We start from the raw sequence: 24,442 nt of genomic DNA, 5'->3' as shown, positions 1-24,442 counted from the left end.
TGCCAGCAGTGACTACTCAGACACTGACTGGGCACATGGTCCACTTATGGACCCCACCCTGGAAGAGTCCAGAAGGAAGAGACAGCTAGCATGATAGGAAATGGAGTAGTTGAGGAGAACCATACAGAAGCGAACAGTGGAACCAGCCATCCAGAGTCAGGAAGCCTTTCTAAATGGCAGAGTAAACCATGTGCTTAAGAGCTGGTTGGGAGGAAAGCCTGTCTCACCTTTCTCAGTCTTGGTCCCTTTACCTGTAATACAGCCACTATGAAATACCTGTATCAGGTGCATAAGAGGCACTTGAGGGTCTTGTTATAATGATGGTAGTGGCTCAAAGGTGTGGGCAGAGGCCTGAGAGTCTGCATTTCTACCGCCAAGGTGGCAGGTCTGTGAATACACTTGGAAAAGCAAGGTCACAAGCCACAGGGGATCTGGGAGAATTCAGTGACCTGAGGCATACAATGTGCTTAGACCCGGCATAATGATGGGCTCTTTAATAAACAACAACAACAACCTAAATATAAGCTACACATGACCCAGTTGAAAATCAGCCTCCAGTTGGCATCCATCACAGAAATAAACAAACCATAGATTTACAAATCAGAATCCTGTTTACGCTTAGGAAAAATAATCATTTTCCCCAAACTGCTCTAGTTAAATGAATCTGAACTATTAGTTATTATCACACAAAAGTCTGCTGTGTCCCCAGGACACTGCCTGAAGATCGTACTCGTTAAAATGCAAACCTAAGGGCTGGGGTTGTGGCTCAGTGGTGAGCACTTGCCTAGTGTGTGTGAGGCACTGGGTTCGATTCTCAGCACCACATATAAATAAATGAGTGTCCACTGACAACTAAAATATATTTTTTTAAAATGCAAACTTAATTCTTAGATTGAATGCACAGTGCTCTTGCCTTGCAGGCATAGGTCTTGAAGTTTGGCCCCAACATGAAACTACAACATAAACTACTTGCTCTTACAACCGACAATAACTAACAGTAAAGTTGGTTGAACCAGCAAAGACATCTTGGCATGAGAAGGTACTGGCAGAAACTGACAACAGAGGGACCTTCCTTGAGAAATTCCCAGCTCCTTGACTTTCACATGAACTCCAAAGAGATGGGCATTACTGAACTGTAACCATAGCTGGGCCAGCAGGAAAGCACACAGCTTTCTTTATTTGGTTTTCTTCCCTCATGGTTTTTAGCAGGGGTGAGGGGGTGGGGCCTAGGGAGAGTTATAACAGATTGACCATTTACTCTGTGTGCAAGACGTTGCTTTCATCTCCTGACTACCTCCTAGCCCATTTTACAGATGAGGCAGAGGACAGGTGACTTGTCAAGGACACACAGTCTAAGACAGCAAGAACCAGGATTTCAGTTTATCTCTGTCAAGCAGGAAAAGGCAGACTACAGTCTCTGGGCCAAATGCAGCCTGCCATCTGGTTTTGTCAATAAAGTTTTATTGGAACACAACATGCTTGTTCATCCGTGTAGTTATCTATGACTGCTTTTGGGCTACCATAGCAGATTTGAGTAGTGGTGATATGGAAAGGGCATGGCCCACAGAATCTTAAAAATTTGCTACCTGGCCCTTTATGGAAAGTGCCTGCACTAGAACATCCAGTTGCTATCTGCGCCCCGCCCCCCCCCCCCAGCAGGCTCTCCAGAAAAAGGTAAACCATCTCCTGTCCTTCTGTTTTCAGAGAAGTGACATCAGTCTTTTTTCTCTTCACTCACCAAGCAATTAGCTCACAAAGGCAGGGGCCTGAAGGAATCCCCCTGGGTGCTTGTTTATAAGCTCCTCTCCAGAAGGATGCTCTTTGTCTCCAAACCACTGCCAAACTTTAATAACAGCATGGGCCGCATCACCTCCCACCAATGCATCCGGGAACCTGAGCTCTGCCCCCCAGCTGGGTGGTGTCAGCTGTGGGCCGCTGCAAATTGCTTGAACAAGGACAGATGTAGCTTGTTTTTGCCTTTCTTTTTCCATTTGCAAACTTTGCAAAGGGAAGCTGAGGATGTCGTTAGGGAAATGGATGTGTTGATTCTAATTATCTGACTGGGTGACATGTGGCAGGATGGGCTCCGAGTCCTTATCTGGAATGCGGCCAAGTGAGCCTGGGGAAAGGGCAGCATTCCAATGAAGAGATGCTGGGGACACTGAGCACAAAGGAAGAGGCATCTATGAACCCCAGGGCCACGGGGGAGGGGACACAGCATGCGGGGATATAATTCCAAGAATCGTCAACCTGGAAACGGTCCAACCACTGGTCTAGGGTTATACCTGTACCTACGCTCAGAGTCTGCCTGCCCTTGGGAGGGCTCCGGGGTGCTCTCTGCTCTCGCTCTTGTGATGACGATGACGATGGTGATGGTGACGAAGGTGGTCATGATGGGGGAGGTGGTGACGGCAGTGGTGACAGTAAGGATGATGACAGTGATGGTGATGGTGGTGGTGGTGATGGTGATGGTGGTGATGGTGATGGTGATGGTGGTGATGGTGATGGTGGTGATGGTGGTGATGGTGGTGATGGTGATGGTGATGGTGATGGTGGTGGTGGTGATGGTGGTGATGATGGTGATGGTGATGGTGGTGATGGTGGTGGTGGTGATGGTGGTGATGGTGGTGGTGGTGATGGTGGTGGTGGTGATGGTGGTGATGGTGGTGATGGTGGTGGTGGTGATGGTGGTGATGGTGATGGTGGTGATGGTGGTGATGGTGGTGATGGTGATGGTGCTGGTGATGGTGGTGATGGTGGTGGTGATGGTGGTGATGGTGGTGATGGTGATGGTGGTGATGATGGTGATGGTGGTGATGGTGATGGTGATGGTGTTGGTGATGATGGTGATGGTGATGGTGGTGATGGTGGTGGTGGTGATGGTGGTGATGGTGATGGTGATGGTGGTGATGGTGGTGATGGTGATGGTGATGGTGATGGTGGTGATGGTGGTGGTGATGGTGATGGTGGTGATGGTGGTGGTGGTGGTGATGGTGATGGTGGTGGTGGTGGTGATGGTGGTGATGATGGTGATGGTGGTGATGGTGGTGGTGGTGATGGTGGTGATGGTGATGGTGATGGTGATGGTGGTGATGGTGATGGTGCTGGTGATGGTGGTGATGGTGGTGATGGTGGTGATGGTGATGGTGATGGTGATGGTGATGGTGATGGTGGTGGTGGTAGTGATGGTGATGGTGGTGATGGTGATGGTGATGGTGATGGTGGTGGTGATGGTGGTGATGGTGGTGGTGGTGGTGGTGATGGTGGTCATGGTGATGGTGCTGGTGATGGTGGTCACGGTGGTGAGGGTGAGGGTGGTGATGGTACTGATGATGTTGGTGATGGTGGTCATGGTAATGGTGATGGTGGTCATGGTGGTGAGGGTGAGGGTGGCAATGGTGATGGTATTGATGCTGGCGATTGTGATGATAATGGTGTTGGTGTTGGTGGTGGTGGTGGGGATGGTGATGGTGGTAATATGGCATTTCATGATGGTGATGGTGATGGTGGGGGTGGAGCGTGATAATAGTGATGGATGAGGTACCAATGGCGGGCTTCCTTCGTGCGAGGCACTGCCATAAGCATTTGGACACATTAGCTCACTCCACCTTCCCTGCAGTGCTGTGAAGGAACTGTAGTGAAAATCCCATCTTATCAGACTAGAGAGAGCTCGGGAAGACAAGTGCCTGGCAACGTCGCAGGGTGAGCGGGTGCTGGAGCTGGAGCTGGCCGCCTGCCTTTCCGTCCAGCTCTTCTCTCCACAGGATTTTGGTGCCTCGTGTGCTCAGCTACGCTCTCGGGGAAGCTACACAAGCTTTTCTTTCCATCAAGGGATGGATAGCATTTTGGACTTTGAGGACCACAGACCTCGGTCATAAACAGTCACTTCTGTCACATCACCATGAGAGCAGCCACAGGAAACATGCCACCATGTTCCAATAAAACTTTATTTGAACACACACACAAAACAGGAGATCTGACTGGGTTATCCAGCTGTTTCGTGGTGCTGCTCAGGAGCCACGGTGGGAGAGTGGTGAGACCTGGTGGGAGGCTCTGCACCAGCCATGGATATGAGGGAGGATCTGGAGGACAGCTGTGCCCCCCACTGTGACACGGGGACACCGGGAGGGGGCAGGTGATGGCCAAGAGCTCTGCAGTTATGGACAGATGAGAGGTAAGCCCTGCTGTCCTGATGCAGCAGATGACGAGGTTAACACATTGTATATTTCCAAATAATGAAAACAGAAGATTTGAAATATTCTCAGCACAAAGAAATGCTAACTACCTGAAGGGGTGGATATTCTAATGAACCTGAGGGGTCACCGCACAATGCCTACACGTATGGAAACACCATACTGTACAGATAGGCACAATCATCACGCCGGATGAAAATAAGGAAAACTTAAGAATGAATGAATGTTTGGTCACTTCTTAAAAAAAAACCTCAACCAATCAAAACTTGGTAATTTCTGATGATTCCTTGCGACCTTCCAGGGGAGAAAAGAAAGGGGTTGTCTACCTGCCCTCTGAACCATTTTCCTGGATTGTAGGGGACACGTCTGCGATCCAGCTGTGGGGTGGAGAACCAACCTGGAATGTCCTGGAAGGATCCACAGGGATCCTGCACCTGGAAGTACTGATTCCCCAACCCCACAGCTGGAATTCCAATCAGTCTGAGCTGAGAGAACCTACAAGTTGGGATAAAGAGACATGAACATTCTTGTGCCTCTGTGCACAGGTCTTGGGGTGCAGGGGTGAGCTTGCCCCCATGGCCATCAGCCCTCGGAGACACACCCAAAGCTTTCGGCTCCATGACCAACTAGCTCTGGACTGGTCCAGAGTCTCAAGAGAAAGAACATTGGAGACCATCTGGTCCTTTCTGCAAAGAGGAGAAGTGAGTCCAACAAGGAACGAGGAGCGCCCACGATCCTGCAGAGAGTCACAGGCAGGAACGGCTCAGATCCAGGTCTCTTGGCTCAAGGGCAGCTGCTCCTGCGACGTCAGACTCTCCCTTGAGGAGCTGGAGGGGAGCGTGGGGCTGGCCCCTCTGCCCTCGTCTCCTGTCTCTGGCCCACCCTGCCTATGAGACAGCCCAGCCCCAGTGACGTGCTGGTTACTGTTGAACACCGACTCTGTGGGGCAGGTGGGGGACCACTTGCCAATCTCCCCATGACATGCACTCCCACAATGGCTGACGGCAAGGTGGCAACGTGATGTCATTGCACGGAGTGCAGAAGAATTGAGCAGACCAGTTCTGAGGAGCTGGGACAAGCTGACCCCAGCACATGGGATTCAGCCTGCCGACACCCAGGGGTCCCACGGGGGGCCCAGGCTCATTCATGACATGAACCAATAAACTCCCTTTGGTGGAAGCCATTTTGAACTTTGTGTATCACTTATAGACAAAAAGAGTCACGACGCAGACAGATTTATCCATCTTTTCTATACGCTTCCAATTCCAAGCCAGCCAAGTCTCTTGGGGAAGCCATTTTCCTGGGCCATGGGTGGGTCTATCCTCAAGTTCTGAGGTTCCCCCGATCCTCATTATTTATGCTCAGCCACACACAATGGCACCCACAGAGAAAGAATTACCTTTGAAACCAAAATACAGTTTGCAAGTGAATTCAAGACCCTGAGCCTCAGCTTCCTCTGGACCACTGGCTTCTATCTGTGAGCACAACTCGCGAGGATCACCCTACCAGGGCTCTCCGACACGCAATGAAGCCAAGCCTGAACGCCTCTGAACCATCTGAATTGGCTTTATTTGAAGAATTTAATGTACACCTGCAGAATCCAATCAATCTCTCCCGCCCTCCTTTCTTCTTTAGTAATTAACATTGTGGAGTCAAGTTGCTCTCATTGCCAGCAAGTCTGAAGTGACACAAGTTCAATGGAGGCAATCTCGGGGGACGCGATTAGTATCTGCTCCTGTGTTTGCCATCTTGAGACTCGCTGCATTATTTGTAATTGGTATTAGCAACTTTAAATTCTGATTAATTGCTGGAGTGCCTGTTTCCAATGCAGAAACAAAGCCACCAGTTGAGAAGTAATAGACCCAATTATCCCTGGGTAGGCTTTCGGTAATAGATTTTTATTATCAGGCTATCTCATCTCGGAGGAAGACGTGAAGAAGCTCATTTCACTAGATGGCAGACCCCTCTTGAATTGAGACCAGCAGGTTCGCTGGGATGAGGACGGGGTGGGGGAGGGACCCGGATTCAGAAACCGGGCAGCACCAGCCCAGCCCTGGAACCCCTTTCAGGACCAAGTTTCTTGGTACAGAAACCTTTGGGGTGGTCAGGGGGACAGAGATCACAGGTTTTGGAGGAAGGGAGGTGGTGGCAATAGCCAGGGGCTCCCCCGCCAGCTCTCTGAGCACGCAGGAGGCCGTCAAGGTTGGGGAGCTAGAAGACCCGGGGCACGCCCAGCTTATAAATGTGACGGGCCACTTGGATCACACTGAGATAACGGGCCAGTAATTAGGAGAGCTATCTTCGTGTCAGGAGAGTCATAAAACGTGTTATTTACGCCCAGCTTGTGGCCCCAAATGCCCTCCATATGGAAAGACTTTTTTAAATACTTCACTTCCCAGACAATATCATTCATCTTTATGGGCTCAAGTTCATAGTCACCGGCAGGAGGAAAACACCAGGAGCACATTAGGAATTGAATTCCTCAGCTCTGGGTTGGGTGAGTGTCCTGGGGCCAGTCACGGAAGGGGGCTCTGTGCCCATCCAGAGGTGGGAAGCAGGCACAGGTCTTTGGGTGTGGAAAAACAAAACCCCAAAACTTTAAACAAATTCAAAGAGCAAACAGAAGCTGGCTTTGGGTTTCCCAAGCTTCTTGACAAATGTAGCTGGGCTCCCCAAAAAGAGGAGAAAGAAAACATGACCACCAAAAAGAAACCAAGAGAAAGAAGAAGAAAGGGAAGACGGAGGAGAGATCGCGCCTTGGGGGCTATTATGGCGCAGGCTAGAAGCCGGCTGGCGTGAGTTACTTCTCAGAGTTCTGTCAATCGGCAGGATTGTACCCATTTCATACACAAGGTAAGTGAGCTTGTCCGCAGGGCTGAGTTCCTATGGGGAGATCTTGCTTTAAAAGTAGACAGTCAATCAACAAAAAGACTTGATTCAAGAACCTTAGGACACTGACTTCCTCCCCTTCCACTTCACCGATGGCATCTGAAGTAGGCCCTGGGGACCCTGCCCCACGGAGACCCCCAGCCAGCACTGGGCTGGGGGAGGCTCCTAAGGACCGGCAAGAGCCGGTTATTAAATTTCCAAGAATTTTGCCAGCTTGTGATTAAACACAGCTATTATTAACTATTAAGCGACCTAAAGTGACAATTGCACCGAACACATTACAAAGGCCATAATCATGTCTCCTGATCGTTTAACCAACATTCGACTGTTATCTGTGTTCGTAGGGTTCGCTGTGTCTGTTTTATCCACAGGGCGGGAACGGTCTATGGGGGTGAGCCACTGCACCTGCCTTCCCGCCTTTGCCTCGGGTGACGTCATCTAGGTCAGCCTGAGATCAGCCCTGGTGGGAGGATTTACACCACAGGCATTGGCCAACACGGGGAGGAGGAGCCAGGAACCCACTTGCTCTGGAGAGCCGGCTGTTGGGTATTTACCAGCACACCTCTGCCCCTGTATTTTTTTCTTCCTGGTGGTCTGGTGGAATCCTCTCTGATCCAAATGCACCTTTTAAACCCATCAATGGGAGTGATTTTCTTTCAAAGGAAACAGTACTACGGAGAGGAGCTACGACCCCTTGGAACTATCCCCTTGGCTGCTTTGGACCTCGCCTTCTTTTCCTTTCTTTCCCCTCTGATGGTGGAAAATACACCCCAAAGTAACAGCAAATAAATAATTCACAGGCCATATATAATTGATGCTGGATTTAACAGAAGTCGAGTCGTAAGTGGTTGTCTATTAACTATTTATGAGTTTGCCTGGGCGGCTGACAAGCCACGCTCAGCAAGGAGATCACACCCATGCTCCATGTTTTATTTAAACATTATTAAAAGTACACAGCCTGCAGTGAGGCCTTCAATCCCACTCAGAATGAGATTCTGCTGCGAAGTCGCCTCTGGGTCTCAGAAAGGCTGGGGTTGGGCTTTGCCGGAAATGCTACAGTCTTTCTCTGTGTGTGCAGGAGCAGGGACCCTGCCGTCTCTCATGGTGGCCCTTCGGCCCCCTCTCTGGCTGTCTGGTGACCTGGGGTTCATCACTTCCCCTCCCCGAGCCTCAGCTGAATCATCTGTAAAATGGGCAATACCATAGTTGTACCTGAAGAGTTTCTATGAGGATTAGAGACCAGTGGTTCTTAATAAGAGGTGACTTTTTGCCCGTTGGGACATTTGGCATTTGGAGATGTTTTTTGATGGCGATGATGAGGGAAGAAGTGTTATTTGCACCTCAGAGGCAGAAGTCAGGGTTGTTGATGAATATCTCAGCGTGCCCAGGAGAGTGTCCAGCGACAGAGAAGTATCTGACCCCAAACACCCGAAAGGCCAAGGCAAAGAAAATCTAGATGACGGAATCGAAAGTAATATTAATGTTGTGGTTAATTTTTTAAAGGTAGTTGAATGAGTAGAGATCATCTGCCTAAAATGTCTGAGTCAGTGGGAGCTGAGGTGGTCAGATCTGGGTTCAAATTCCGACTCTGATGCCTCGTGGGAATGCCGCCGTGGGAAATTGCTTTGCCTCTCTGCTTTTAGTTATTTTATCTGTAAAAGAGGGATAATTTCCTCCAAGGACGAGAATCATGTAAAATACTTAGCTCAGTGCCCGGCATGCGGTAAGTGGTAAACAAACGCCACCCCTCGTTATCATCATCACCGTCGGCTCCCCGGGCACGGCGTGGGATGTGTAAGTGGAGCTGGTGTCCTTACGACCAGGATTGGGGTGCAAGGAGGAAGTCACGGGAGGAGAGTTCATTCGGTCTTCACGGACATGCAGCAAGACCAGCCGAGCTACCCCCGTCTGCTTTACAGGTGGGGAAACGGATGCTCCCTGATTTGAAGGCAGCCATCTGAGGGCTCAGACTCCAAGTTCAATGTGTTTTCTACCATCCCATAGTGAGTTCAGTAGGGTCCCCCTAAATCCATATCCACTGGGAACCGCAGAACATGCCCTTTCTGGAAACAGGATCTTTGCAGGAATGATTAGTTAAGATGAGGTCATATGGATTAGGGTGGGACCTAAATCCAACGACTGGAGGCCTTATAAGGAGAGGAGAGGGTGATCAGGGACAGACAGACAGTGAGGAGACGGCCATATCAGGACAGAGGTAGAGAGTGGGTGATGTATTGGGAGTTGGGGGAGAAGGGAGGAGTCTCCCCTAGATCCTTCAGAGGGGACGTGGCCCTGAGGACACCTTGGTTCCAGAAGGCCAGCCTCCCACACTGGGGCATGATAAATCTCTCTTGTTTTAAGACTTCTGATTTTTGGAAATTTGTTATAGCAGGCCTGGGAGACCAGAACATCCTTCTTCCAAGACAAGTCAAAATAGTTCTATGAAGGAAGAAAGGAGAAGAGAGGGAGGGAGGGAGGGAGGGAGAGAGAGGGAGAGAGAGAGAGAGAGCAAGTGAGTGAGCTGGGGCAGAGAGGAGGAAGGTAATTTGTAATTTGCATGAGGTGAGGGACCCGGGATGAGAAAGAAGGAATAGAAGAAAGGAAGGATGGGGTGAGGAATCTGTTTAAAACATCCAGTTTATCCCTGACTTTCTGAAGATGTGGCTGTATTCTAGAGCAGCAATGCCTAGCACACAGCAGACATTCACTAGACACTTGAGGTGCAAACATGAGGTGTCTTTGGTTTGCTGCTGCTATAACAAAATACCTGAGACTGGGTACTTCATAATGTACAGAAATTTACTTGGTTCATGGTTCAAAGAAGCCGAGATGTCTGAGCTCATGGGCCCAGCATCCATACAGGCTGCATCATCCCATGGTGGAAGGCAGAAGGGCAAGAGAGGACAAGAAAGGGCAAGAGAGTGAGAGAACGAGAGGGGATACATTCACTTGTATTGACAACCCACTCCAGCAATAACTCACTAACTCCCATGAGACAGAAACAGATCCATTCTGGAAATAGTCACCTCGCATTGGGCCTCAGCTCCCAACACTGCTGGATTGAGGACGTTTCCAGCATGTGAATTTTGAGGGACATATTCAAACCATGGCAGGCAACAATGAAGTGCATGATTGGAGAATGCTCCCCCCTAAGCTATATTTGCTTCATCAATTAAAGGGCCTGACATGCCTCTAGAACACCCTTTGTAAAAAAAAAAAAATATATATATATATATATATATATACACATATCATTTGCATAATCTATGATTACCTCTCCCTATGACAGTGAGTTTGTAACATTATTTTCTTTAGAGAGAACAGAAAGAAAATTCTTCCCCCTAGCAGGATGAACAAAATTTGTTTTTCTGAAAGTTGTTATTAAAGGTTTAAAAGCTTAACAAATTTATTTCATGGAGAGCTGTAACAAAATGGACTTGCTGTTTGAGTTTCTGTTACAGGGTATAACCTCTAAGCACAGGAATTCTGATAAATCTATTTCATTTGATTATCATCAGAATAAATTTATCATAGTGCATTTTTTTTTTTTTAAAGAAATTCGAGTGATACATCCCCTGTTCAATCCTCCCCAGGTATCCCGGTTGTACGTGACTACTTCCTCCTGGTATCAGTTATTTTAGGGATATGTGCACCATCTCCTCCTCTGGATCTGCAGCAAGCCACGAGCACAGTTCCTGGCCTGTCCATGTCTGCATCTCTCCCAACATCGGGCACAGAACCAGGCACAGAGCAGGATGCAAACCCAAGTTCACGCATCCGCAAGGTTCTACAGTGAACGTGGATTTTTTGAGTTGTTTTCTTCACAGATAAAATTTCAACATGCTGCGGGAACTATGCAGCGATCAATGACAGAGCATCTGCTCTAGGCCTCGCAGTGAGCTGGAAGCTGGAGACCCAGAGGCAAATTAAACTCCACCCCTTTCTCAGGAGCTCTCTGTCAGGGAAGACTAGGAGTTATAACCAATGGGTGAGGCACCCATGGTGGGTGAGCACAGGAGGATGCAGGAAGGGCAAGGAGGGCCTTCATCAGACCCCTGACCTGGACCTGGAAGGTGGAGCAGGCGGATGCAGGGAAAGAGGTTCAGGAATACACGGCAGTGGGTCGCCTGCGTTGCCTTCACGCATGCGCAGAACATGCAGGGTGGTGGGAGGCAGGCACTCGCAGGTACAAAAATCTAGAGACTGAATTTCAGTAGCTCTGTAGGCGGCAGGAAGCAGTCTGGACTTTTGTTCTAAAGGCAACCTGGTGCCCAAGGAGATTTTTTAGCAGAGGAGTAACATAGTAAGATGGACTCCTTCTGGAAAGATCTTCTGCAGGGAGGAGCAAGCGTGGAGGAAGAGTGGGGAGACCTGCCAGAAGGAACCATAGAAGCTCCGAGCAGAAGAGAAGCTGCCCAGGTAAAGACAGGAAGCAAGGAGCAGACAGCTGGGAAAAATAGCTACACGGGGCGGAAACAGCTTTCCTGGCCTGGGGGCCCTGTGGGCGGGGCACCCTGCTCCATGGAAAGTGAAAACTAGAGACTGGGGGGGAAGGAACCCAACAGGTGCAGCCTCCGCAGCACGCGCACCGGGCCTCCATCTCCATCAGCCTCCAGCTTCCCTGGACGCACCCCTGGCCAGCTGTCCTGGGGCCAAGCCAGGCCCCCCTACACCCAGCTCCTAACTGTTGAAAGACAACAGGGCACAGACCCACGATGAGCTGTCTCCTCGCCCCAGTGACAAAGAGACTTGAGTGATTTACAGTCAGAATATTCTTTCCTCTTTAATGGCTCCTGGACTTGCCAGGAATAGTACATTTACTAAAATTAATGGCAAAACCTCATTTTTCTTTTTTTTCCGGGAAGAGAAGTTCCTTCGGTGGGGTAATGGATCCTGATCTGGATGTGCCGGTGAGCCGGCCGGGGACATCCATCATTCAGAGGCAACAACTCGCAGCCCTTTAAGCCAACACCAACAGTGACAAATGGCACGGGCTGGGGACAGGCGGAAAGGATGTGGACAGGAGATTCATCAACTTCCTCCTCGGGTCTCACCACGGCCGAGAGGCCCGGATCCCTTTTGGTCTCCCATGTCAGGGTCATTTTTCAGCAGGACGGGGTTGAACTGCCAGTGTGGGGGGTGCGGTGACATTTGGAGTGACGGACACACCAGGAGGTTGATCCCAGTTTTGCCACCCTGACCCTGCAGCTCGGGGGTGATTTCACACCGCCCCACGTTCCTTCTCGTCCTGCCGCGGTTGATGCAAAATGTCAAAGAAGACACTGCGCCAAGGACCCCAGCAGGAACAACTCGATAAGGTTTGTCGAGGGGCGAGTGTCTACCCTCCAACCTGCCCATGGAGGTTTGAATTTAAAAAAACAGAAAAAGAAAAGGAAGGCGGAAAAGGTAACGCTGTGCCCTGAGAAATGGATTTGGGGTGGTGACTGGGGGCACCAGGGAAAGATTTTGTGCCTCCTGGTTTTCCAAGAATTCCCCCAATCACAATGCACAGCTTCCCGGTTCTGCCTGTGCAAGCTCGGAGTTCCCACCACAGAGAAGGCTCCTTATTGGCAGGAAGGTCACCAGCAGTGCCTTGGTTTTATTTCCCATGGAGTCCATGTCACCCATCCATAGGCTGCTCCTTGCTGGGCCCCAAAGTCCATCCCAGGGCTTGACCCTGGTAAAATGAGGGCCCAAGGAAAGAACCAGAACTCCGACTTCCTGGCTGGGCTTTGGTGAGGTTTTAAGAGAATATGTGGCACCGAGAAGCTGCCCGGATGGGGAAGGGAAGTAGGTGGTGGAGGTAGATGTGGTCAGGAACCTGGATGGACAGGGTGTACCCCCAACAATCTAGGATGCCAGGCCTCAGGGAGAGGCCTTGGTGACAAGAATGGCTTTCAAATGATAGTAAGCATTTAAGTTCGACCAAATCCTGCTTGTCCACACTGCAAGTGTCTACACAGCAAGCGCCTATGGTTCCTGGCCCGTCCCCAAAGCCTGTCCCTAGGTCGAATGAACTCATGAGGGACACGGGCAAGCAGGACCTTCTCTTCTCCCAGTGGAAAGTTCCCAAGGCCTCACGGACATATTTGAGAGCAAACAGGCTAGTGAGTTGGGGACATCCATCTTTAGGAAGAGGCTATTGGCATAGCCTCGTCCCTTTGCGCCCTGTTCTCCTCCAGCACATCAGGAAAAGGACAGGGTGCGCCGGTGCCTGTCTGGCACCAGCAGGAACATGCCTTCCTCTCCTGGAGCGAGATCAAGGGCAACCTCTCGTGAGATATGTCCGCCCAGGACCTGTGAATACGAGTTTATTTAGAAAAGGACTGTTTTGTAGGTATGATTCCAGGAAGACCCTCAAGACGAGACCAACCTCAATTTAGGTTGCATCCTAAATCCAATTACAACCGTCCTTATAAGAAAGTGGCGGAGGGATATTTGAGAGACGCATACGCAGAGCGAAGGGTCACACTAAGGCATGGGGGGCGGGGCTGTGCCGCCTGGAGCTGTCAGAGGACGGTCCTCCTCTGGAGCCTGCAGAGCCACCGTGGTCCCTACCACCGCCACGGTTTCAGGCTTGCGCCCTCCACAACCATGCGAGAATATATATCTGTTGCTTTACGCCACCCCATCTGTGGCCATGTCTTATGACACGCATGGGAGACTAGCGTACCCTCTGACCATAAGCACGTGGACGTGGAGAAGCCCAGCCTCCATAAACTTGCCCAGAAGTCTTGCAATGAGAAAGCAGGTCCAAGTGCAAAAGCTTTGTGTTCTAAGGTTTTGTGTTGATTCCATTTTGAATCAGAGGCAGGGGCTGTACCACAGGCACAACTTATTTTACTACACTTGGCAGACACGGACTTATTCACAAAGCAAAGGGTTGCGTTGGAGCACATCTAGAGTCCATTTTACGGATGATCATGAGCATTTTTTGTCATAAAGTATTTTTAATGAAGGCAGGTACCTTTCTTAGATACAATGCTATTGCATATTTCACCTACTGTTGGCCTAGTGCAAATGGAACTCAGCTGCACCGAGAAACCAAAATGTTATGTGATTTCTTTGCAAGTTTCAGGATATCACAGTGGTCTGGAGCCAAACGGCAGCATCCAAGAGGTGCGCCTGCATAATCGTCTTGGTATTTTAGGGGGCTTTAAAGATCTGAATATGGTCCCAGGCAGGGGGACAGGGAGAGGAGAGCGAGAAAGGAGGATGGAGAGAGGGATGGAGGAAGGGAGGGAAGAAAGAGGAAAAGAGCGCCAGGGATAGGGAAAGAAACACCGTCTGATCTGGCCGTGCCTGCGTTGTCTGGCTGGTTAAAGAAGACATCAGAGGAGAGAGGCTGGCTCTTCTCTCCTCCCACCGCAGCTGGTGGGGGTGGGGGGCACTGGCTACATCCGAAGTAGGGCCGTTAATGAGGAAGTTATCCTGTCCATTGGAGGAAAGAGACTCTCTCTCTCCCAGGGCCAGGGCGGTGCAGGAACTGCCTGTCAGGAGCCTGGACTCTGTCTGGGAACTCAGTCTCCACACAGCACCTTGCCTGTCCCCACCCCCAGGCCAACACAAGCCAGGCAGCTGGTTTGCAAAGGGCAAGCTGAAGGGCACAACTGGCTATGGGGGACAGTGACCCAAGAAATACATCTGCGGTAGAAGGACAAGTTCCTGCGGTGATGACGGCACTTTGGGGACCTCGGGACCAACACTGAGGATGTCACAGGTGGTGTTGGTGAAGGCTCCGGGGGATGCCAGGTTCCCCTCCCCCACCTCCCCTGCACGTCACAAGAATCGTAAATGAGGTGTCCTGGAGCTGTCTGTCCTCGAAGGGAAAAGACAGCAGACACTCAGACAGTCTGGGATCCCCGTTTTTATAACAGCACCCTGAGTTCCGGACAAACTTCCCACCAGGCAGGGAACATATCTTAAAATGTTCTTTGGATCACACTGGGGTCAAAGCATGACTTCGTGGCTAAAATCATAGACCACAGAGCTGGGTTTAAATCTGTGTTCACCTGTCACCTTGAGCAAGTGAACACACCCCTCTGAGCTTCCCTTTGGCAAGTTGATACCCCTGTGCCTCAGTTTACCAGTCTTTATAATGGAAAAAGCACCTACTTTACAGTTCTGATAGGAGGATTCGAACGAGGAATGTTTTACCCGGAGCCTGGCATACAGCAGATGCTTAATACATGGTGGCTTTTTATCATTATTGCTAATTTCATATCTTACTGTTAATAGCTCAGAAATAACTTCATATTTGCTAGGTGTGACCTGAGACTACTCATCTCACCTCTGTGAAGCCTGTTTCCTCATCTGTAAAATGGGAGTGTAAATTCTGACTTTAAGGGGTGGTTGTGAGAATTACAAGATAGGACGGATGGCAGCAAAAGACAGACATTTAAAACGCACAGGTTCCACTCTCTGTACTGGAGGCTACCCTGCTCACCATTGGGTCTGAGCGAGCCCTGCGCTTCAGAGCCATCCAGCAGCAGTGAATGCCATTGGTCCGCTTTGGCCCCACCCACAGGGCTAGCAGCCAATGGCAGCATCGTCTCCCAGCCCATCCCGTCTGGTTTTTCCAAGCCTACCCCAGAGGTCCAAGAAGCAGGCCCGCCTTCCCTATACTACAAAAGGAGAGCTCTAGACAAACCCAAACCTTCCATCGCAGAAGGGCCAGCGCCGGGGAAGGACTCACCAGCTCCATGCACCTCCTGCTGGCCTCCACCTCCCGCTGCGCCAGCTCCTCCATATCTGCCTTCAACTCTTCCAGGCGTCGCTGGTAGTACTGGCTGCTCTCCCGCTGCTGGGACTCAGACTCCTGGGCCCGCGACATCTCCTCGCCCATCTTGATTAGGCTGTCCCGAAGTCGGATCACCAGGACCTGGGAGGCAAGGGCAGAGAGCACATTCCCTGCTTGGAGTGAGAGGTGTGGGTCATGGAACAGGGGGCTTCCAGAAACAGAATCCTTTAGTGAATCTGAGTGTCTGCATAAAGTCACTAGGTCAAGAGTCCCGATTTCAGGGTCAAAAATGAAGACTTTACTTTGAAAATAGAGAAAATGGTAACTGCTATTCTGAGAGGCAGTGACGCCTGTGATGCCCTGGGTTCAAATCCCACTGCTACCTCTTCTGGGCTGTGTGACCTTGGGCAGGTTATTGAACCTCTGAGAGATTATGATGACGATTTTTTCTGTGTCGCAGGGACACTGCCAGGACCCAACTCACCAAGTGAAGAAGGCTTAGCTCAGTGCCTGGCACAGAGGATGAGCTGGATAAGGGTTGAGAATGTTGATAAGGGCTGACGTTTACGGCAGCCCCTTCACCAAAGGTCTGGGAGTCGAGCTGATGCTTTGGAGAGAACCATGCTGAGGGCCCAAATCCCTTCTGCCATGTGGGTTTTGGTTTCTGGATTTCTAAAACGAGGGCCTTTGATCAGGTCGTCTTTGATGAGTCTCAGCTCTAATACTATGATATTTTTACATTTCTGGGGACAAAACTCCCAGAGAAGAAAATAAAACAATCAAGAGAGAAGTGCTTTGGGCATTACAAAGTGCTACAGAAAACAAATCCAAAAGCTGTTCGGCAGAATTCATTAGGCGGCCAACAAGCCTGGAACCAATCGATCCTGATGGCGAACGCTCCATGTTGACATTAGCAGGGCCCCACATGAATATTGCAAACCCCTGCTGAGCGCTCTGCGCCCCTTCTCCAAAGCCTCAGGTGGGCGGGGGGAGAAGCAGGCTTCAGAGCAGACACGAAATAACAGCCTGAAGGAAAGCTTCGCCATTCAGTTTCTCGTCTTTCAAAGGGAGTTTAGCAGCATTTTCAAATAATAGCTAGGGATGGAAGGGGAAAGAGGGGTCCCCCATCTCTCTGCAGAAAGGACCTGGGGTTCTACTCAATTCAAATAGCGATGGTGGGGGAGGGGGTGAGCTTAGAGCTAGAAGCCCCCATGGGACACTGTTTTACCGTTGTGTTCTTTGCTGCTATTACTTGACTATACTTGAATGAAAAAAAGAGTCTAACATGTGCATGTCATCCTTTAACATCCAGCCAATCCAAGTTTCATGGTGATCCGCAGAGACAATCGTGCCTTGAGGGATCCCTTGAGCCATTTGGAGAATGAGCCACCGAGGGTCAAGGCCAAGAAAAATGTCTCTCTGTTCTCCAAACTCGGCAGCCTTATTAGAGACCAAATTCCCCTGGGGCGTTGGGAGGAAATATTTCAGAATGAGAAGTGCAGCTGTCCACTGTGGAGACTCTGTCCTGAAACGGGGAAGCCAGCCAGCCGCAGAGAGGTTCAGGTGGGACCCAGGGTGGAGTGAAGGTGAGCTGTCCATCTACGCCTCCCGGACTCTCCTGGTCACTTGCTCTTTCTGGGATCCTCTTCTCCCTCATTGGAGGAGGACTATCCTACCTGCCCCGCAGGGTTGCATCAAGCAGACTGGCTGATGTGAGTATTTTCACAACAGTGATGTCCTCTGTAAGTGTTCTGTGTCCTTGGCCTACAGAGCTATTCATTTATCCATCCATTTCCATCTATTTCTATTCACCTCCATCCACCATCCTTGGTCCATCTGTCCTTCTCCCCTTCTAATTATCAATTATCCTTCGCCTCCCTTTACTCTAGAAGGCAAACACACACCTGAGCTGTCAGCTCGAGGGCAGCGTGACTGTAGTCATCGAACCCCATCCCAGACCATCACATATTTGCCTGCATTTCAAGGTCCAGCATTAATGCCATCTCCTCCTGGAAGTCTCCCTGATTCTTCAGCTGTGAAAAGAACTCTCGTTCTCTAAATCCCACAGCCTCCTCCCCAGGTGCAGGTCATTATGTGCACCTCCTGTAAAGCTCTATGCTTCATACATCCGTCTCCTGTGCACCTAACACAGGACTGAGCACTCATTGGGTGGGACATAAATTTCTGTTCAAAATGAGTGTTGGGCTCATAAGCGGATGAGTAGGTAGGTGGGTTGGGAAGAATGGAATCAATGAATCAAAGGGTGGGTGGACAGAGGAGTCTAAGTCTGAATAATAAAAGAGAAGAAAGAGTAGAGGAAGAACAAATGGTGGGGAGATGGATGGATGGACCATGATGGATGGAGATGATGGATGGATGGACCATGATGATGGAAGGAGATGATGGATAGATGGACTATGATGATGGAGGGATGGACCATGATGGTGGATGGATGGACCATGATGGTGGATGGAGATGATGGATGGATGGACCATGATGGTGGATGGAGATGATGGATGGATGGACCATGATGATGGATGGATGGACCATGATGATGGATGGATGGACCATGATGGTGGATGGATGGACCATGATGGTGGATGGAGATGATGGATATGATGGATGGATGGACCATGATGATGAATGGATGGACCATGATATGGACAGAGATGATGGATGGATGGAGCATGATGGTGGATGGATGGACCATGATGATGGATGGAGATGATGGATAGATGGACCATGATGGTGGAGATGATGGATGGATGGACCATGATGATGTATGGAGATGATGGATGGATGGACCATGATGGTGGAGATGATGGATGGATGGATGGATGGACCATGATGGATGGAGATGATGGATGGATGGACCATGATGATGTATGGAGATGATGGATGGATGGACCATGATGGTGGAGATGATGGATGGATGGATGGACCATGATGGTGGAGATGATGGATGGATGGACCATGATGATGGATGGAGATGATGGATGGATGGACCATGATGGTGGAGATGATGGATGGATGGATGGACCATGATGGTGGAGATGATGGATGGATGGATGGATGGACCATGATGGTGGAGATGATGGATGGATGGACCATGATGATGGATGGAGATGATGGATGGATGGACCATGATGATGGATGGAGATGATGGATGGATGGAGCATGATGGTGGATGGAGCATGATGGTGGATGGAGCATGATGGTGGATGGAGATGATGGATGGATGGACCATGATGATGGATGGATGGACCATGATGATGGATGGAGATGATGGATGGATGGATGGACCATGATGGATGGAGATGATGGATGGATGGACCATGATGATGGATGGATGGACCATGATGATGGAGGGAGATGATGGAGGGATGGACCAGATGATGGATGGATGGACCATGATGATGGATGGATGGACCAGATGATGGAAGTGGGTGACGGATGCATGATGACGGATGGAGATGAACAGAGATGGTTGGAGAGGGATGGATGAATGGACAGTCATTTGTAGGAATGAGCAAGAGAAGAAAGGAAGCAAAGGCAGGGAGGAAAGGAGTGGGAGATGGATCAGCAATGTCTGTCCTGACGAGGGCTCATGAACAGCTAGTCGGGTGGGTGAAGGTCGCAGCAATCCAGGCCCAAGCAGCGTTTGCGTGTCGCTAAGTACCTCAAATCTCTTAATCTGCACTTTCTGAAACTCCGTCTTGTTCTCCAGGTCACAGATGACTGCCTCCTGTCTGCTGACGATGGCTCGGTCCACCGTGGACTGTTCCAGGTACTGGATGCGCATCTCTGCCACCTGCAGCTGAAGCACACAGAGGGGTCCATTGCCCACCTGTTGACCCTGAGCCCCAGGACACAGGTACATGTAGGTCCCAGCCCCAGGGCCCGCGTCCTTCTTCACTCAAGTGCCACATGGGGAATGACCGTACAAGTCAGAACTGCCAGGTCCCAATCAGAGGACCCTGTTGGGCTGTCACTGGGCATCAGGTGCTGGGAGGAGATGTTTCCTATACCTTCAGAATCCCAAACAAGACTTTTGATCAGTACCTCTTTTACCTCCTCCCCTGCCTTAATAAAGGAGTAAAAACTAGTCGAGAAGCAACAAGCTTCAGCATCGAAAGACTGGCCCTGCCACTTTCCAGCTGGTGAACCTGGACAATTCAGTGCCCTTCCCTGAACCTCAGTCTCTTCATCTTCACCGTGAGGACTGAGGATGCGTTCAGTAAGTCCCTGAGTGGCTAGTACAGCTACAGCTTTTGTTATGCTTGTTGCTACTCAGTGCCCAGGGACATTTGCCTGAGACCTGGTCACTCTGACAGTCACTCTAAGCAGGCACATGCAATAGTTCTGGAAGGACTTTGAAAATTTTGTAGATAGCAGCCTACCAGGTAATGACGGAGAGCAGGGGGCTTTACAGGGACCACAAAGGGTCACAATCCTGTCTTGTACTGACCAATCCCTTTCCCGTGGAGCCATTTCTCAGAGGGACAGAATCCTGTACTGAATATCTGATGAATGTGCCTCATTGTGTGGGTCATCTTCAGAAAAGGCATAGACACAGGCAAGACCGAGTGTGTGCATGTGTCTGTCTGTCTGTCTACCGGGATTGTTCTCAATTCACCTGGCGCATAACTGGGGTGAGTGAGTGAATGAACCCATCCATGAATCAATGAATGATTGACAGGAGGTGAAGTTGAGGGCCCACGGGACCCTCCCCTTCCTGCCCCAATATGGCGGCTCTGGTCACATACCTGCTCTTGAAGCTTGTGCTTTTCCTTCTTGACTTCCTCCAGTTCTTGCTGTAGTTCTTGGATCTGACCAATGTCAGCAGCAGACTGATGAGACAAAAATTAAAATATGGCCACGAGACCATGGGGTTTTCTGGAGCCCACCCCTGAGAATCCCTCTCCCCACCCCAGATGTCCCCATCTCTCAGAGCTTCTGTAGCCATTGCCCCAAAGTCACCTCTCACATCCTCCCCAACATCCTTCATCTGGTGTTCACTGAATCCCCCAGTTATCTCAATCCTAGCTTTGGCCAACTGTCCAGCACTTTATGATTTGCCTGGAGAGCCCAGATGGAAGTGAGCTGGCCATGGCCTGAGGATTCCCAGGGGGGAGTGTCAGGTAACGGGGATGTTAGACCCGGACACTGGCCTTGGCAAGCCAAAGAACCTCTCTGCACCTCTGTCTCCTCATCTGTAAAATGGGGCAATAGTGTCTCTTTGGACCCTCAGAGACCTGGTCACTCTGAGGTGGTGGAGAATAAAGATCCTTTAAAAGGACAGAGCCCATGACAGAGCTTATATCTCCAAGGAGAGGAATTCCTGAGGCTAAGATGGCCTCTTCACTGCTTATGTAATAATGTACATTTATTATCTAAATTATTTGTAATGGGCATATATACACAAACTGCTCTTGAAATTGAACAAATAAGCTTGCATTTTAGACAAAAATGAGTGATTCACCAACACAGAGGATGTCGTGGGCTCTTTTGTGGTGGTCATTATACTCTTGGAGATAGCACTGAGTACTTTTTTCTGGGAGGTGGGTACTGGGGATTGAACTTAGGGGCACTCAACCACTGAACCACCTCCCCAGCCTTATTTTGTACTTTATTTAGAGACAGGGTCTCACTGAGTTGTTTAGGGCCTTGCTATTGCTGAGGCTGGCTTTGAACTTGTGATCCTCCTGCCTCAGCCTCCCGAGCCACTGGGATGACAGGTGTGTATACAGGCATTTTCATTAGTCTGATTCCTGTTCAGCAGAGATCCCCTCAGATTGAATCCCTACAGGATGAACTTGAACTTGGCCAGTGCTCTCCCCAGGTCTCCTCTGGAAGAACCCTGTGAGCAGGACACCCACTGCTCTGGGAGAAGGTGCTCTCTGGTTTCGCAGATCAGAGAATCTGCAGGGGGTTCCTCCCCACACCACAGCTCCACCCCAAGCTCCTGTGTTGCTCCCTGCTGCCACTGTGTCTCCTAAGTGGCTCCTGAGTCCATCCTCCTCACCACCCCGCCTGCCTAGAGCAAGCCATGGCGGCCTTTCTCCTGGACAGCAACTTTCATTCATATGGGGCTTTTTATTTAACTTATGCATGTCAGGCACTCTTCTCAGCCCAGCTGGATGCAGGGTTGAGCAAGGCGGAGCACAGCCCTGTCCTTGTGGAGCTGACCCATTGTGGGTGACAACCTATCTGGTCCTCTCCAATTGCACTTGCCCCTAAAATGTTTGCCAATGGTTTTCATCATCCCCCAAATAAAGCCCAAATATCACAGGCTCTGAGAGTCTCACCTGGCCCTCACCTCCTGGCCCTGCTGAGCTTACCTATGCCACATTTCCGATCTCAATGGATAGATGGATGATTAGGTAGGTGGATGGGTGGGTGGATGGATGGATGGATGGATGGTTAGGTAGGTGGGTGGGTGGATGGATGATTAGGTAGGTGGATGGGTGGATAGATGAATGGATGGATGGATGGATGACTAGGTAGGTTGATGGATGGATGGATAGATGGATAGATGGATGGATGATTAGGTAGGTGGATGGATGGATGGATGGATGATTAGGTAGGTGGATGGGTGGGTGGATGGATGGATGGATGGATGGATGATTAGGTAGGTGGATGGGTGGGTGGATGGATGGATGGATGGATGGATGATTAGGTAGGTTGATGGATAGATAGATGGATGGATGGATGATTAGGTAGGTGGATGGGTGGATGGATGGATGGATGGATGGTTAGGTAGGTTGATGGATGGATAGATGGATGGATGGATGATTAGATAGGTGGATGGATGGATGGATGGATGGATGAGTGGGTGGGTACATGGAGGGATAGAAGGGTAGGTAGATAACAGAATGGGTGTGTTATGGTTTGGATGTGAGGTGTCCCTCAATAGCTCACATATGAGAAATGCAAGAAGGTGTAGAGGAGACATGATTGGGTCTTGAGAGCCTTAACCTAGTCAGTGAATTAATCCCCTGATGGGATTATCTGAGTGGTAACTAAGGCAAGCAGGGTGTGACTTTGGGGTATATATTTGTATCTGGCGAGTGGAGTCTCTCTCTGCCTCCTGATCTCTGTGATGTGAGCTGCTTCCCTCTGCCATACTCTTCTGCCATGATGTTCTGCCTCACCTGAGGCCCTGAGGAATGGAGCTGGCTGTCTATGGACTGAGACCTTTGAAACCGTGAGCGCTCCAATAAACTTTTCCTCCTCTAAAATTGGTTTTGTCAGGCCTTTTGGCCACAGCAGTGAAAAAGCTGACTAAAACAGGGTGGATGGATGGATGGATGGACAGATGGCTGGTGAGTGGGCGGGTGGATGGGTAGGCAGATGTGTAAATAGATGGACTCTTCTTGGTGGCAAGGTCCTCCAGGGTGCACACGCTATTCAGAGGTGACGTTCTCAAGTCCTTCCTATCCTTTCAGTATTTATTCCCGCGAGATCCTAAGACCAGGAAGTGGTCCAACCACAGAACCTTGTCAACGTCCCCCTCCAGCCCGCCCAGGAAAGCCCGTTGGCTACCTGAGCGATGAGGTCCTTGTGCTTCTGCATGAGCTCGTTGAGGTCGTCCTGGTCCTCGTCGATGCGTTTCAGCAGGTCCGCCTTCTCGAACTGCAGCCGGTACAGCTGCTCATCCACCTGGCAGGGGGCGGGCCAAGAGCCGGGTGAGGGGAGGGGCGGAGCCTGAGGGGCGGAGCCTGCTCGCCCGCGGGGGCACCAGGCGAGGGTCACTCACCTGTGGAAGTGGGTGCCAATGCATGGTTCCAGGGCCGTGTGTGTGTGTGTGTGTGTGTGTGTGTGTACGTGCACACACGCCCCAGGCACTCGCATGACTCTGCACACGGCAAGCACCTGTAAATGGGTCGGGGTCTGTGTACCCCCGACCAGGAATCTGCACGCACGTTTTCAATGAGATTACACACGTGCGTAAGTGCCACATGTGATTTCCCTGAGAACAGGGACGTGGCTCTGCACAGGTGCATCTCCAGCACTAAGCACCAGGCCTGACAGAGACAGTTGGTGCTCAGTAAATGTCCGTTAGGTCGATGGATAAATGTGATTGCATGTTTTCCCTACGGGGACAGTCATTTGGTATGTGTGTCTGGTGGTTTTGTATGTGAGCGTGTAAGCACATCCCTGTGTATGTGCATGTGTGTTTGTGGGCAAGTTCTTAATTTAGTGAAAGAAATATATATATATATAGGGCAAAAGAACCAACTGAGACCACGAGATAAGCTTTTGCCTATAAATCTCCAGCTCTACCTAAACACGAGGGTTTTACACATTGAGTGTAAATTTAAATTAACCCCGTACACCCCTGTACAGGCAGGGCATTTGGAAATGCACACCCAAATTTCAACAATAGACTAGGCCCACAGTATATGCTCATTTGTCCCCACTCCGTGGTGAGCACACAGTAGGTGCATAATAAATGGCTCTTTTTACAGTAGTAAGAGATGTCCTAGTCTCCACTTATAGGAAAATACATATAATAGCACACCATAAGGACCTAGTTCTCTCATGGTGGTAAGCACACAGTAGGGCTGCAAACCACTCCTGGTGCCAGAACATCACTGGCACACAAGAAACAGCTGTG

At 50.1% G+C, this 24,442-nt stretch overlaps 1 protein-coding gene across 1 annotated transcript in view; it reads right to left on the bottom strand.

The window, feature by feature from the left end:
- The window catches only part of Myo18b (myosin XVIIIB), a 224,980-nt gene that overhangs the window by 44,734 nt on the left and 155,804 nt on the right, over window positions 1–24,442 (bottom strand). The window contains exons 36-39 of the mRNA XM_047561579.1: window positions 23,368–23,484; window positions 20,589–20,672; window positions 19,502–19,639; window positions 15,778–15,963 (exon numbers count right to left, since the gene is read on the bottom strand). Of these exons, the coding sequence (XP_047417535.1) occupies window positions 15,778–15,963; window positions 19,502–19,639; window positions 20,589–20,672; window positions 23,368–23,484 (525 nt within the window). The remainder of the gene's footprint in view (window positions 1–15,777; window positions 15,964–19,501; window positions 19,640–20,588; window positions 20,673–23,367; window positions 23,485–24,442) is intronic.

This window comes from Sciurus carolinensis, chromosome 8 (genome assembly GCF_902686445.1).
Source record: "Sciurus carolinensis chromosome 8, mSciCar1.2, whole genome shotgun sequence".
Classification (NCBI taxonomy): Eukaryota; Metazoa; Chordata; class Mammalia; order Rodentia; family Sciuridae; genus Sciurus; species Sciurus carolinensis.
Note: the sequence above shows the minus strand (reverse complement) of the source record. Positions and strands in the feature narration are given on the sequence as shown.